This window comes from Rhinichthys klamathensis, unplaced genomic scaffold (assembly GCF_029890125.1).
Source record: "Rhinichthys klamathensis goyatoka isolate OS25496 unplaced genomic scaffold, OSU_Roscu_1.1 h1tg000240l_1, whole genome shotgun sequence".
Classification (NCBI taxonomy): Eukaryota; Metazoa; Chordata; class Actinopteri; order Cypriniformes; family Leuciscidae; genus Rhinichthys; species Rhinichthys klamathensis.
This window is the reverse complement of record NW_026606762.1, coordinates 691,628-705,564: the sequence shown is the minus strand read 5'-3', so window position 1 is coordinate 705,564 and position 13,937 is coordinate 691,628. Positions and strand designations below refer to the sequence as shown.

Sequence of the window (13,937 nt, the reverse complement as noted above, 5' to 3'; positions counted from 1 at the left end):
TGAGACTTTAATTGATGATTGCACGTTTGTCTTGGCGATTCCAGCCAGAGCCGGTCATTCCAGTGAAAGACGCAACCTCAGACATGGCCATCATCTCCCGCAAGGGAAGTCAGCTGGTCAGACGACACCGAGAGCAGAAAGAGAGAAAGAAGGTGCATATCTTGTTTTTATTGTTTCATTTGGACTCCACTCTCACTCCTGGACAGTAGTGTAGATGTAATTGTTGTTGCGTTTGGTTCTTCCACTTGACAGGCACAACACAAACACTGGGAGCTCGCTGGCACCAAGCTGGGTGACATCATGGGCATCAAGAAATCAGAGGAGGAGGGAAAAGATGGAAAAGCTGTTGGAGAAGATGGAAATGTGGATTACAGGTAGATATTGTGTCTCACAATATGTGTGTGTATGTATGTATGTATGTGTATATATATATATACATATATATATTTATAGTGATTCTTTTTCTCACTATATTGCTTTGATATATCCGTGTTCTCGTCATTTTCTGATTAAAATAAAAATATAGCAGAATTTTATATTTCACAGTATATCTGTAAGGGGACAAATCTCTAGATTCATTCACTTTTGTAGACAATTGGTTGGGATCCAATTATGATACCTTGATGCATTTCAAAGTATTAAAAGTATGACTTATTCAAAGTATGACTTGTGTTGTATAAACAACCGTTCAAAGGTTTGGGGTCAATAATATGTTTTGGAAATAAATTAATACTTTTATTCAGCGAGGATGCATTAAATTGATCTAAAATGACAGTGAAGACATTTAGAATACATATAATACAAAATATTTGTTTCAATAAATTATTTTCTATTAAACGTTATATTCATCAAAGAATCCTGAAAAAATCTATCATGGTTTCCATAAGTATTAAGCAGCACAATTGTTTACAACATTGATAATAATAATAAATGTTTCTTGAGCAGCAAAACAGCATATTAAAATTAGTTATGAAGGATTATGTGAAACTGAAGACTGGAGTAATGATGCTGAAAATTCAACTTTGCATCACAGGAATATATTACATTTTAAAATATATTCAGATAGAAAAGTTATTCTAAATTGCAATAATATTTCACAATATTACTTTTTTTACTGTATTTTTTTAAAATTAATGTATTTTTGGTGAGCATAAGAGACTTCTTTCAAAAACAAAATCTTTTAAAAATATTGTAGATATTTTTTCTTTATATGTGTGTAGTTATACATATACATGTCATATACATATACATACACACTCCCCTTGGTACATTCCGGCATGTTTAAATTCTTTCCACAGAATTTTGCAGTCTGTAGATCCTTTCTTGGCCTCTTCATCTTTCTTCTCTTCCATCTTTCAGAGCGGAGCAGAAGTTTGCTGATCACATGAAGGAGAAGAATGAAGCGAGCAGTGAGTTTTCTAAGAAGAAGACTCTATTAGAGCAGAGACAGTATCTGCCCATCTTTGCTGTTCGCCAGGAGCTGCTCAACATCATCAGGTCCGGGTGACACTCAAATCAATTCACTTACATCAGCTTCCAATCTAACTCTAAATGTGTCTGGCCACCCGGTATGCTGATGTTTTCTTTGTGTTGTGTATCTTCTCTGGCAGGGATAACAATATTGTGATTGTGGTGGGGGAAACGGGCAGTGGTAAGACGACTCAGCTGACGCAGTATCTTCATGAGGACGGTTACACCGGCTATGGCATGGTGGGCTGCACACAGCCTCGCAGAGTGGCAGCCATGAGCGTGGCCAAGAGAGTCAGCGAAGAAATAAACAGTAACCTGGGAGAAGAGGTTGGTGCCCAACATCTTGTGTGCTTGCAGCAATTTTCTGTTCATGTACTTGACAGAAGATATTGATTTTAAAGGACACACTGCCACCTGGTGGATTTGAGGTGACTTGTATGTTATGTATTTTGCCCTAAAGAGAGGGTGATACAGTGGAATAATGATAATTAGGGTAGAGGTCTGCACTCCCGCAGGAGTCCCGCGGGACCCGCGGGTCCCGTCGCAAAACAGTGCGGCGCGGGACAAATTTTGTAATGTCATTGCGGGAGCGGGCGGGATGATGAGGTGCACTTGCGGGTGCGGGCGGGAGGGATGATATGCTGCACTCCCGCAAATTAAATATGAGTGTAAAGTAAAATATATAAATGATTAAAGTAGCGTACATAATTTGTAGTTGTGAGGGAGATTCTAATTGGCAGCAATAAAAACGTTTTAAGCAGCCTAAACTTGTGAATGTTGTCGGGTAGGGCGGAGCCTAATCTCACGCACACTTGTTTAGAGACAATTCCTTACTGAGCGGCTCAAAGCCCAAATAGTTTTTTAGTCTCAATGTTTTAGTTCATGGCTAGCCTATAATATGACAGGAACATTATCTAATTATAGCTATATATTAGATAGATAATAATATTACCTAATCGAATATATTTTTGTTTTTGGGTACTGCATGTTAGCTGTTAGTACTGTTGTGAATATTATGCTGTTCGTAATATGGGACCGTTTTGTGATCACATTTTAAATGTTTAAATGGCCTGTGATATAGTGAAGTCTATAATATAGTAGATAAGAATTATCCGTTTTACAAATGTTCCTATGTGTAGGCAATGCCTAAGGCTGTTTTTATGTTACACGTTAAGCCTAATGGAATTTGGGACGATTAATGTTTATGGCGTTAGTTACTGATGCCTATTTAATGTTTTGTATGGTTGAACATATGCAGGCTTACCAATAAATATGTTACCAAGTATTGGTAAGGAATTTTGTGCGCACGCATTTTTTCCCCCAAGACCTTTCGTCAGACAGAAAGTGCGGGGGGGAGCGGGACATTATATCACAGATGCGGGTGGGAGCGGCACTAAAAATGACAAATCTTTGCGGGAGCGGGACTGAACACTGCGGGAGCGGGTCTGAAAATTGTGTCCCGCGCAGGTCTCTAAATCAGGGTTATTATCGTTAACAAAAAAACGAAACTAAAACCATTAAAAAAAATAAAAAAGTGTTACTTGAAATTAAAATTAAATATGCAAAAAAGGTCTGCACTCTAAGAATACTTTATTTGTTACAAACAGGAGATAAAGAATTATACAAACGTTTTGGCTCTTTGCCTTCGTCAGTAGTTACTTAAAATTTAAAAAAAGTTAACTGAAATTCAATTTGAAAAACCTTTAAATAAGGTAACATTCAAGTACTAAAACTAACTGACATAAAAATTAAAAACTATATTTGTAATGTATCTATGTATGTGTGTGTGTGTATGTATGCGTGTATATATATATATATATATATATATACACACACATTATCTATGTATTCTATACAGTTATATAATTGTATTTTTACCATGGCTAAGGGGTTTTATTGCTTTAATGTGTATACCAGGTTGGTTATGCCATCCGTTTTGAAGACTGTACATCAGAGAAGACCGTAATAAAATACATGACGGACGGGATTCTTCTGAGGGAATCTCTGCGGGAGTCAGACTTGGACCACTACAGCGCTGTCATCATGGACGAGGCCCATGAGCGCTCTCTCAACACTGACGTGCTCTTCGGGCTGCTCCGAGAGGTGAGCCGCGTCTCCAGCTGTCTGTCTTCCTCACACACTTACACATGAACCGAGGAGGATTGTATTGCATACTATTGATTGCACCCTAGTGAATATAATTGGTTTTCGTACACCAATTTGATGTACATGTACCTTTAAAGAGTACTGTTGAGTTTAGAGGTTGATACTGATGAGTCACTCTCTCTCTTCTTTCTTTATTTTGGATTATTTAGGTGGTGTCTAGACGCTCAGACTTGAAGCTCATTGTCACATCTGCCACCATGGACTCTGACAAATTTGCGGCATTCTTCGGCAATGTTCCTATTTTCCACATTCCCGGCAGAACGTTCCCAGTGGATATCTTGTTCAGCAAGGTGAGGTGTTAATAGCGTGTTTAGTTAAAGCTGGTTGGTGTGCTATAGACTGACGCTGAGTGCTGGTGTGATTCAGACTCCTCAGGAGGACTATGTGGAGGCGTCTGTGAAACAGGCCTTACAGATTCATCTCAGCGGGATGGGGGGTGACATCCTCATCTTCATGCCGGGTCAGGAGGACATTGAGGTGAGGAGATTTTAGTTGTGCAGAAGATGTTATGAATGGGATCAGATTTTATACACTATTGATATTATATACACGCTGACATTCAAAAATTTGAGGTCGGTAATATTTTTTTAAAGAAGTCTCGGCTCACCAAGGCTGCTTTTATTGGATATATTATATAACATTTCAAAATAACTGTTTTCTATTTGAATATATTTTAAAATGAAACTTATTCATGTGATGGCAAAGCAAAACTTTATCACCTGATCCTTTAGAAATTCTAATATGCTGATTTGCTGCTCAAGAAACATTTCTTATTATCAATGTTGAAAACATCCCATCAGTAAAGCCAATGAAAACTAGCGGGACGGCAGAGCAGACAGAATGGGCCCAGGACAGTGTGACAGGTTTAATGCATCCTTAATAAATAAAAGTATTCATTTCTTTTAATATATATACACGAACTTTTGAACGGTAGTGTGTCACGGTTTCCACAAAAATATGAAGCAGCACAACTATTTTCAACACTGATAATATTATTTCTTAAGCATCAAATCAGCATATTATAATGATTTCTGAAGGATCATATGACACTGACGACTGAAGTAATGATGCTGAAAATTCAGCTTTGTCGTCATAGGAATAAATTAAGTTTTAAAATATATTCAAATAGAAAAGTTATTTTATAATATTTCACAATATTACTGCAGCCTTCGCGAGCATTATAGATTTGAAAGTTAAAAAGACTAAAAAAAGACTAAAATAAATAAATCTTACACACACACACACATACAGTCAAACCAAAAAATATCAGACACCAGCTATAATTTTTTATTTTGTTTTATTAGTGGGTGCATGACTCTATAGTTCATTTATGTAAGCTAGGATAGCAAAATGAAGTAAACTGTGTCATATTATACCCAAAATATTCTTCATACAGTGGACTACCAGTAAAATTTATAAATATTTGGGACCAAAAATTATTCAGACACTTTGACCTGACCATGTTTTGCTTACCGTAAGTGTTTTTTCTTTAATTGCTAATGCGACCTTTTTACGCCACAGACTGAACACAATTTAGCATTGCTTGGTGATTGTTTGACTTACATTGGTATTATCTAATTGTATAGTTAAATTTAACAGCTGACAGCTCTTCAACCTAATTTATTTGCGAGACAGTCAAACAGAAGGATGGCCAAAACCAGTGAAATATCAACTGATTTGATAACACTGAGTTCTTGTCATATTTTATAACCATTTTCTAAACTATAACGAATAAACTGTGATAATGTGAGAAATGTTTAAGGTGTCTGAATACATTGGTTTGGTTTGACTATATATATATATATATATATGCCAATTGTAGTCAGATTTCTTGGAATATAAGAAGTATGAGGTTAGTTCGAAATAGTGTTTGGTAAGTTTGTGCCATCGTATAACACAAATGATGTGTGTGTTCCTGCAGGTGACATCAGATCAGATTGTGGAGCGATTGGAGGATCTAGAGAACGCTCCGGCTCTGGCAGTGCTGCCCATCTACTCCCAGCTGCCCTCAGACCTGCAGGCCAAGATCTTCCAGAAGGTAAACATCTATCTCTGTTGGACACTGGAAGATCCTGATCATGAGGCGTTTGTGAACTAAACCTGTGTGTTTACGGGACAGGCTCCTGATGGAGTGAGGAAGTGTATTGTCGCTACAAACATCGCTGAGACGTCTCTGACAGTGGACGGCATCATGTTTGTGGTGGATTCTGGTTACTGCAAACTGAAGGTAAATTAAACTGCTATGAATGACCAGTCTTTAATGGAGGAATTGCACTTCTGATGCTAACAGAAGTATTACTTTGTGTTGTTTAGGTGTTCAACCCTCGCATCGGCATGGATGCGCTGCAGGTGTACCCCATCAGTCAAGCCAACGCAAACCAGCGGGCTGGCAGAGCCGGAAGAACAGGCCCAGGACAGTGTTACAGGTAAGATCAGTCAGTTCCTCCCTCAAAAAAGACCATCCAAAAACATCATATATTATACTTGTTTATCCATATTTAGACACAATGCTCAAAAGTTGATTGTCCTTTTGCAGTGGGGCAAAAAGGTTTTCGATTTGCAAACAAATCATTCTTTGCCATCACAGGAATAAATTCCATTTTAAAATATATTCAGATATAGCCTGGCTAACGTCAGACCGGTCTGGGAACCACGTTCATTTTCTCGTATTTGAGGCGTGGTTTACGAATGCCCAGAGCTGTTTATTGGGTGCTACGAATGTCTATCAAATGCGCCTGTACGTAGCTCATAGCCAATCGTTTCAATTATACCAGATGACGTATGTAGAGCGACAGAAATTAGACGAGGAAGAAGACGATGGGTCAGAGATTTATGTGTACACGATGGCGTTCAGCGACTATTGCCGTTTGTGCAAGACAAACATGAGGGTAGAAGGTATATATGAATACTCTCAGGGCCGGCTCTGTAAATCTGGGGGCCCTAAGCAGGAAAATTTTGGGGCCCTGCCTTGCAGTAAATAATGGAGTATTGCCACCGCAAACCAGCAAATACAATCTAACCCCAATCTAACAAATCTTCAATAAAATTGTTGCATATAGGCTACAGGTGTTGCTGGAGTCTCGATCTTTGAACTTCTTTTCCCTTTTCCACACTTTAAAAAGAGGGAGAAGTTGGACCAGTAATTTCTTTGCTTCCTTCTAAAGTGATTTAAACACATTCTTCTTTTTTCTGCACCCGATGGATAGACTTGTTTCATTTTTGCGGTCAAATTTCCAAGTCCAGGGAAGACAACGATCTGACACGGTTGGTTGACTTAACGCAGTGGTTCTCAAACTTTTTCGGTCATTCCCCACTTTGGACAAGGGGGAATTTTCAAGCCCCACTGCCCCCATCGCCCCAACACTAATGCTAATGAAATACGCAACAACCTTAAAATGTTCCAATTTATTGAAGTAACAAGTAGTATCTGAATACAAACTAACTATCTACATCAAATAACATAACAGAAAGTTCAAAAATAAAGAAAATAAAAGTGCAGCTGTGTCATAACTTGCATGGAATTCAAAAATAGAGAAAATAAAAGTGCAGCTGTGTCAAAATGTGTATCAAGTTCAAAAATAGAAAAGAAATAAAAGTGCCACTTTGCAATCTGTTAAAAAAAGAAATGAAGAGAAATCCATTTGGCAAGTCAGGTCTATTTAAAAAAAAATAGACATAACATAGGCTACTGTGTTTGATATGGGATTAAAATGATGGGCAATGTATGAGATATAAACTAATGATGAATTATTTCAATATTCCTTTGTTCCGATCAGAGCATGTGAGTGGAGAGCGCATTTCTGAATATTCCTCGGCTCGCTCATTCCGGCGCTCAGGGTCGCGCGCTCAACCCTGCTGGTTCGAGAAAATGTGGAATAAGGGCTGCCTCCGACTAAAGTTTTTTTCTAGTCGACTAGTAGTTGTTTATTCAAGCCATTAGTGGACAAATCGCCCCTTTATATTGATTTAATAACTTAAATAGGCTATACAGGATAATGAGTGTTATAAAGCCGCACTCAAGCGCACGAACCGGCAACAGTAGCCAGGCTAATGATTATGAATGTGTAAAAAAATAGCAAGGAGACATTTAATTGTTTATTAATAAACTGGTGTTTTCTGCGTCGTTGCAAAGATTAAGTTGACGATGCGGACTCGCCATGAACGAATAAAGATATAAAGGCATAAAAAGGAAAATTTCCTCCCGTTTGGCGCGCCCCACCTGTCACGTCTCTATTCCCCACCAGTGGGGCGCGCCCCGCACTTTGAGCGGCGACGCCGGCGACTACCATCTGTAGTTAGGGGGCCCCCTAGTGGCGGCGGGGCCCTAAGCAGCCGCTTAGTTCGCTAATAGGGAGAGCCGGCTCTGGATACTCTAATCCTGAAAAAACCACAGAGTTTATCCGAGAGGTTAGCGTTATTAGGTCAGGGCAATCAAGAAGATCCTGCCAGCGTTGCCCCTCCCTCCCCGTTCTGTGATTGGTCCCCTCACTGAGGCGAAAATCTGGTCCATGGAATCCAGGCTGCCTAGCAGCGTGAATAAAATCGCGCTGCGCAAAGGCAGCATGGGGAAACTCAGGCTAATTCAGATAGATCATTATTTTGAATTGTAATAATATTTCACAATATTACAGTTTTTACTGCATTTTTGATCAATGCATTAAGAATATATATTTTTTTAATTATTCCAAAGTTTTGAACGATAGTGTATTTTACTACAAAAGTAAAATATAAAGTGCTGTGCAGTGCTTTTTTGTTATTTCAAAAGACAGAGATGCTTCAAAGCAGGCTGTAAATTGAAGTCTTGCTGAAATGGAAGTAGCGACAGATCTTTTCTTCCATATTGTGTTGTACATCTGAATGTAAAGAAAAAAATGTAGGATGGGACTTGGTTCTATGCAATGGTTGGTGATTGGATTTTGAGATGTGTGGAGGCAGATGAACGTGAGCTTGTAAGGGGCGGAGTTTAAGCACATTAACTGATTGGAGAAGTCCTGCGAAATTCACCAGAGAGAAGTCTGTCATTTCATCAGAAGATCGACAATATTAACATAATTTGATGAAAAATTACAAGGTAAAAAAACAAAAACAAAGCTTAAACGCATGTCATTAAACACAATATTTATTTCATGCTGACTTTAAGGTGAGACAGACTTGAGTGATGAATCAGTTTTTTGAAGCGAATCATCCAAAGGAAGTGAATCTTTCAGGTGTCTCTGTGCTAATACAGGCAGATGAACAGTGTGTTCATGAGCTTTATTCTTTTTTTTTGCTCACTCTTTTCTGAAACCTCTATCAGTGAGGCTGGGTGACTGCAGGAGGGGGATCTTGAGAGGATTTAACGTATTTTCTTTTTTGTTTACACCTCTGAGGATTTGATACAAAGGCTCCTGTGGGCTTTTTGACTGTGACCTTTTTCCAAATCTGCACAGCCCCAAAGATCTGATGACACACTGTCTCGCTGTTTCACTGTCACACAAGGGATTGTTTTGCCTCCCTGTGAGTGTTTCTGGTTGCTTGTGAAAGTGTGTGGCACATATCGGATTAGTTGCATGCGTCCTTTACCAAACATCTGTGCATCAAGAATCAATTCTGTTCAGCCAGACGCTTTGTAATGTGGCCAAGAGCCGTGTGTGTGTGTGATGAATGCATAACTCAAAAGCTCTGGCTGTGATTGCGGCACAAGAGCCAGAAGGACAGATATACATAAATGCATACGCTGTACTACAGAGCTTCCCAGAGTTCCTTCTTCACGCCATCTTCTGAGGGATTACCGATTTTGTTGAATAGCTGCAGAAATCTGCTGTTTTCTCAGATCTGTCTCTATGGAGCAGCAAGGAGAGCTGTGATATTTTAAGATCCTCATAGGTAGCTTGGAAATGGCTCATTGTTAATGGCTCTAGCTCTTCTAAAGGTTGGAGGTAGAAAACTTTTTCAGGAATGTGCTGCATGCATATGTCATGTATACGTCTTTATTTGGACCTTTTGCATTGAATGTTTACACAGATTATTTTCATCTATCTCGCCCAATTCTCTTTATTTTATTCCATGACTTGTATAATAATGAAGCATTTAATTCATCAAACTGGTGCAGTGAATGAAGCAAATCACTGCCAGTCAAAACATATTTAATATGTAAATATCTCAGGGGTTTGTGGGTTTTTGGACCAATGAGATTTCACTGTGGGCGGAGCTACCTAGATCAACAGCACTAAAATTGTCTTGCAGTGTCACTTGCTGTGGTTGGAACTGGTAATGACTAGCTCAAATGACGCTTACTTCGCCTACTTACACTATGTATGCATGTTTTTATGGTGAAAAATACATATTTTTGAGTGTGTAGCAGAAGAGTAGGCAAGCTTTGGGAGATACTACTTTGTCATTATTGTGTCTTTAACAGACCGCAAAGAAGATTTCTTGCTGAAACCGTGGTCCTTGGTGATTCGTATAATGCAAGTCAATGGCTACCGTCACTTTAAGAGTCAAAAAACATATACAGGCAAGACAAAATCAATACGTGGCTCCTGATGATACATTGAGGTCTTATGAAGTGAAACGACCGGTCTGTGCAAGAAACTGAACATTATTTACAACAGTATATTACCTGTAATCCACAGCCTCAGCAAACGGTCCTGAGCGCGCTCACGGCAGTCGAGCGCAAGCGTCTTGTTGCATAATGACGTATGCTGAGAAAAATGGAGAAAATAGTAACTCCAGTCGGATATATAGGCATATTTTAACCACAGTGTTATTTTAGTATTATTTATATACTATTATAGTATCAGTTATATTTTTAATTCACTGTAATTTTAATTTATTGTACTTTTTTTTTCTTTTTTTTCTTTTTTTCGGCAATTTTATTGTTATTATTGTTTAGGAAATTTAGTACTTAAACTTGCCAAGGTAACTTTTTTTTAAGTTGAAGTTTGATTGACCAAGGATAACTGCAAGTCTAGTTATGGTTTTGGAAATCTAACTGATCCATCCCTTTCATATCTAAATATTACGCAGAGCTCTCTGCAGTGTGTTAGCACCCTAACAAGGAATACACTGGATTTTTTTGCTTACCACTGTGTCACATTGTGTCGGGTGGGACATTTTGTAATGTTTACAGAAAATGAATGAATCTTTCTTTCCATTGCGTCTGTTCACTTCAGGTTATACACTCAGAGTGCCTACAAGAATGAAATGCTCACCACCACTATCCCAGAGATCCAGCGCACTAACCTGGCCAATGTTGTGCTGCTGCTCAAGTCACTGGGAGTGCAAGACCTTCTGCTCTTCCACTTCATGGATCCCCCACCTGAAGACAACATGCTGAACTCCATGTACCAGCTGTGGATCTTGGGAGCTCTTGACAACACAGGTGAGACCACTGAGGCAGCATAGGACCACATCAATCTCTTTCTTTTTATTTTTTTGTTCTTTTTGCCACTTTTTATCACATTATATCACATTCAGTAGAGAGTGAATCTGGTATTTAGAGTTGAACTGTGTAGTTAGATGGTATCAGGAATGATCAAATAACGTCAGGATGAAGTGTACATTTATTATGTAGTATTTTTTTCCAGTCAAAAAGTCTTCAGTATGCGGTGTAAGGCCACATCCATAACGGGAAACCGGGAAAATGCTTGATGGGGACGTTTCAGAATCAAAGCAACTGCTTAAATAGAGAAGCTAATTAATAATAATAGAAAATAAGCCAGCAGTGTAGATAAAACTATTTTAATTATTTTTTTATTTTTATAAATTTGTTTAATTGCAATCTTTGCAATTTATTAGTGATGGGGACGAGACCACCTATGCCGAGTCCGAGTCAAGACCGAGTCTTTGAAGGGTCGAGTCCGAGTCGAGACCGAGTCCGTTGGTTTTCAAATACAGTCGAGTCCGAGTCAAGACCGAGTCTTTGAAGGGTCGAGTCCGAGTCGAGATTTTGTCTCGACATGTCAGTTTTGATATTCATGATTTAATATCACCCCAGTTAATAATCAACAGTTAGGCCTACAACCTAAGCTAGATTGGGAATTGTTTAGAGGAGCAGTCTTAATATGGACTATGCTTTTACTATCATTAAAAAATCCCTACCACATGCATCATCTTCTGCCTATTTTTCTAAAATGCTTCAACAGTGCTGCTCTGTCATCAACATGTTAAGCCCATCCTGACTTTTTTAATCATAGTTAGGACATGCAGAGCAAATCAAAAATTTCTAGTGGCATGTCTAAATTAGTAGGCTTAGCTACTTTATAACATTTTCCAATATTTCCCAATTTTAAATATTTTGACAATACACTCGAATTCAGTATCTTTTAAAACTTTATTCCCCCATAACACACACAAACATTACATAAACACAATTGCACTGTGTAATGCAGTTAATGACAATACTGACTCTTTTACACCCCCCTCCCCTCCCCTCCCCTCCCCTCCCCTCCCCTCCCCTCCCCTCCCACAAACACACACACCCAAATACACACACACACATAATGTATATCACACTACGTCACACTGCTGTTAACAACTATGTTCTATGTATAGTTGTAGTCTCCCTCCCCCCATATGTTATATGAACATTAAAAAAAAAATGCTTTGGAAAAAAAAAATCTTGAGGACTCGGTCTGAAATTACAAGTCCTCCTCCCATTGTGGTCCGAGTCAAGACCGAGTCTTTGAAGGAACGAGTCTGAGACGAGTCCGAGAAAGCAGAAATCGGTCTCGAGACCAGACTCGAGTACTACATCACTACAATTTATTTTGGACGTTGTTTAAAGCAGCATTTCTCAACTTGTGGGTCGCAAAGCCACTTTGAGCAGGTCAGGGAGTGTGTAGTCTAAGAAACAACAACAACAAACGTAATTCTAAATGTTTTTTCTGATGAGAGACTTTTATTTTGAAAGACGTGCATGAAAGCTGTTGACTCTTCTGTCAGACGCAGTTTAGGTAAAGAGTGCCTGAGAAAAACCTGTTAACCTGACTCAGTACTGCTGTCAGATGATGTCAGGCTATATGTGTGTCATTAATCTAACCTTATTTTTGTAACCTGTTACAAAATAAAAAGTCTCTCACCTCAGAAAACGAACTTTCCTGAGCTGTAAATCACTTCACTATATCCACCTTTTTTTTTTAAATGGGAGGCACTTCCGGTTTTGGTGAAGTTCCAATCAAAAAGATTGAAACAAATAATTTCAAATCATAAGGTTGCGCTACAAATAATCCTTATCCGTCAGTTTGACTGAAAGAGCTGTAAAATTTCTAGAGAATAACGTTACACTTGGTATTTTAATGTGACGTGGTATAAGAATATCTAGGCAAGAGCTCTTTTCAGCCGCTGGATTTTTTTTCTTTTGTATTCTGCTGTAACGGTATGAAAAAGAGTATGTAAACTGTTAAGGACTGTTCCACGGGTTTGTAAATTGTGTGTTAATGGTTATTTGAACAAGCATGAAAAGCATTGTTCAAACCCTTTCCAAGAAAGATCTGTAAAGCTTATTTGTATTTTAAAAAATTATCTTTAACACACAGTATCCTGAAAAAATTATTATTATTTTTTTTTGCTGAGTATATATTCACTCACCAGTGTTTTGGATATATCAATGTTTAAAGATAACGGATGGTAGTGACATTATTTTTATTTGGGATAAATCTCTCGAGTGTAACTTGCGTTCTAGTTGAGGAGACTTAAGCTTGTGAAGTGCTGCAGTCAAGTATTAAGGTCTTACTCAAAGTTCAGCAGTAGCAACTGAAGTAAAACTGTCTATGTGACCAGAGAGGGATCTCAATCTCATTTCCTGCGTATCTCTCAGGGGTTTGTGGGGATTTGACTATGTGGAGCGCTTTTCCCTCTAGCTCTCGTCTCGTGTTAACAGCAGATTATTTCTGATTAAGGCTTACCTGCCCAAATATCTTCTCTGCTTTTCACGGCGCTCTCTCACTAATCTTCTTAGTCTGTCATGTAATCTTTGAAATCTGAGCTTCTGAAAAGTTTGATCAGAATCTCAAAGTGGAGTCATTTTCCCACCATCAGCACTTTGGAAAGAGGTGCTTTCTAATCCCTTTTGACTTTTGCCTGTATTTGAGGATGCTTTCTTCTCGTCTCTGTCTCAGGCGCTCTGACGCCCACCGGGCGGCTCATGGTGGAGTTTCCTCTGGATCCGGCTCTGTCCAAAATGCTGATCGTGTCATGTGACATGGCCTGTAGCGCTGACATTCTTATCATCGTCTCTATGTTGTCAGTGCCGTCCATCTTCTACAGACCAAAGGTACGTTACTAGGCTCTTTACTAGAACCTATTTACTATCAAATGTG

General features: G+C 38.7%; 1 protein-coding gene across 1 annotated transcript in view; it reads left to right on the top strand.

Annotated features, from left to right (window-relative positions):
• The window catches only part of dhx38 (DEAH (Asp-Glu-Ala-His) box polypeptide 38), a 32,802-nt gene that overhangs the window by 9,119 nt on the left and 9,746 nt on the right, over window positions 1-13,937 (top strand). The window contains exons 10-21 of the mRNA XM_056265822.1: window positions 45-152; window positions 253-374; window positions 1,360-1,497; window positions 1,611-1,797; window positions 3,388-3,573; window positions 3,786-3,926; window positions 4,003-4,113; window positions 5,558-5,674; window positions 5,756-5,863; window positions 5,950-6,062; window positions 10,791-10,999; window positions 13,737-13,891. Of these exons, the coding sequence (XP_056121797.1) occupies window positions 45-152; window positions 253-374; window positions 1,360-1,497; window positions 1,611-1,797; window positions 3,388-3,573; window positions 3,786-3,926; window positions 4,003-4,113; window positions 5,558-5,674; window positions 5,756-5,863; window positions 5,950-6,062; window positions 10,791-10,999; window positions 13,737-13,891 (1,695 nt within the window). The remainder of the gene's footprint in view (window positions 1-44; window positions 153-252; window positions 375-1,359; window positions 1,498-1,610; window positions 1,798-3,387; window positions 3,574-3,785; window positions 3,927-4,002; window positions 4,114-5,557; window positions 5,675-5,755; window positions 5,864-5,949; window positions 6,063-10,790; window positions 11,000-13,736; window positions 13,892-13,937) is intronic.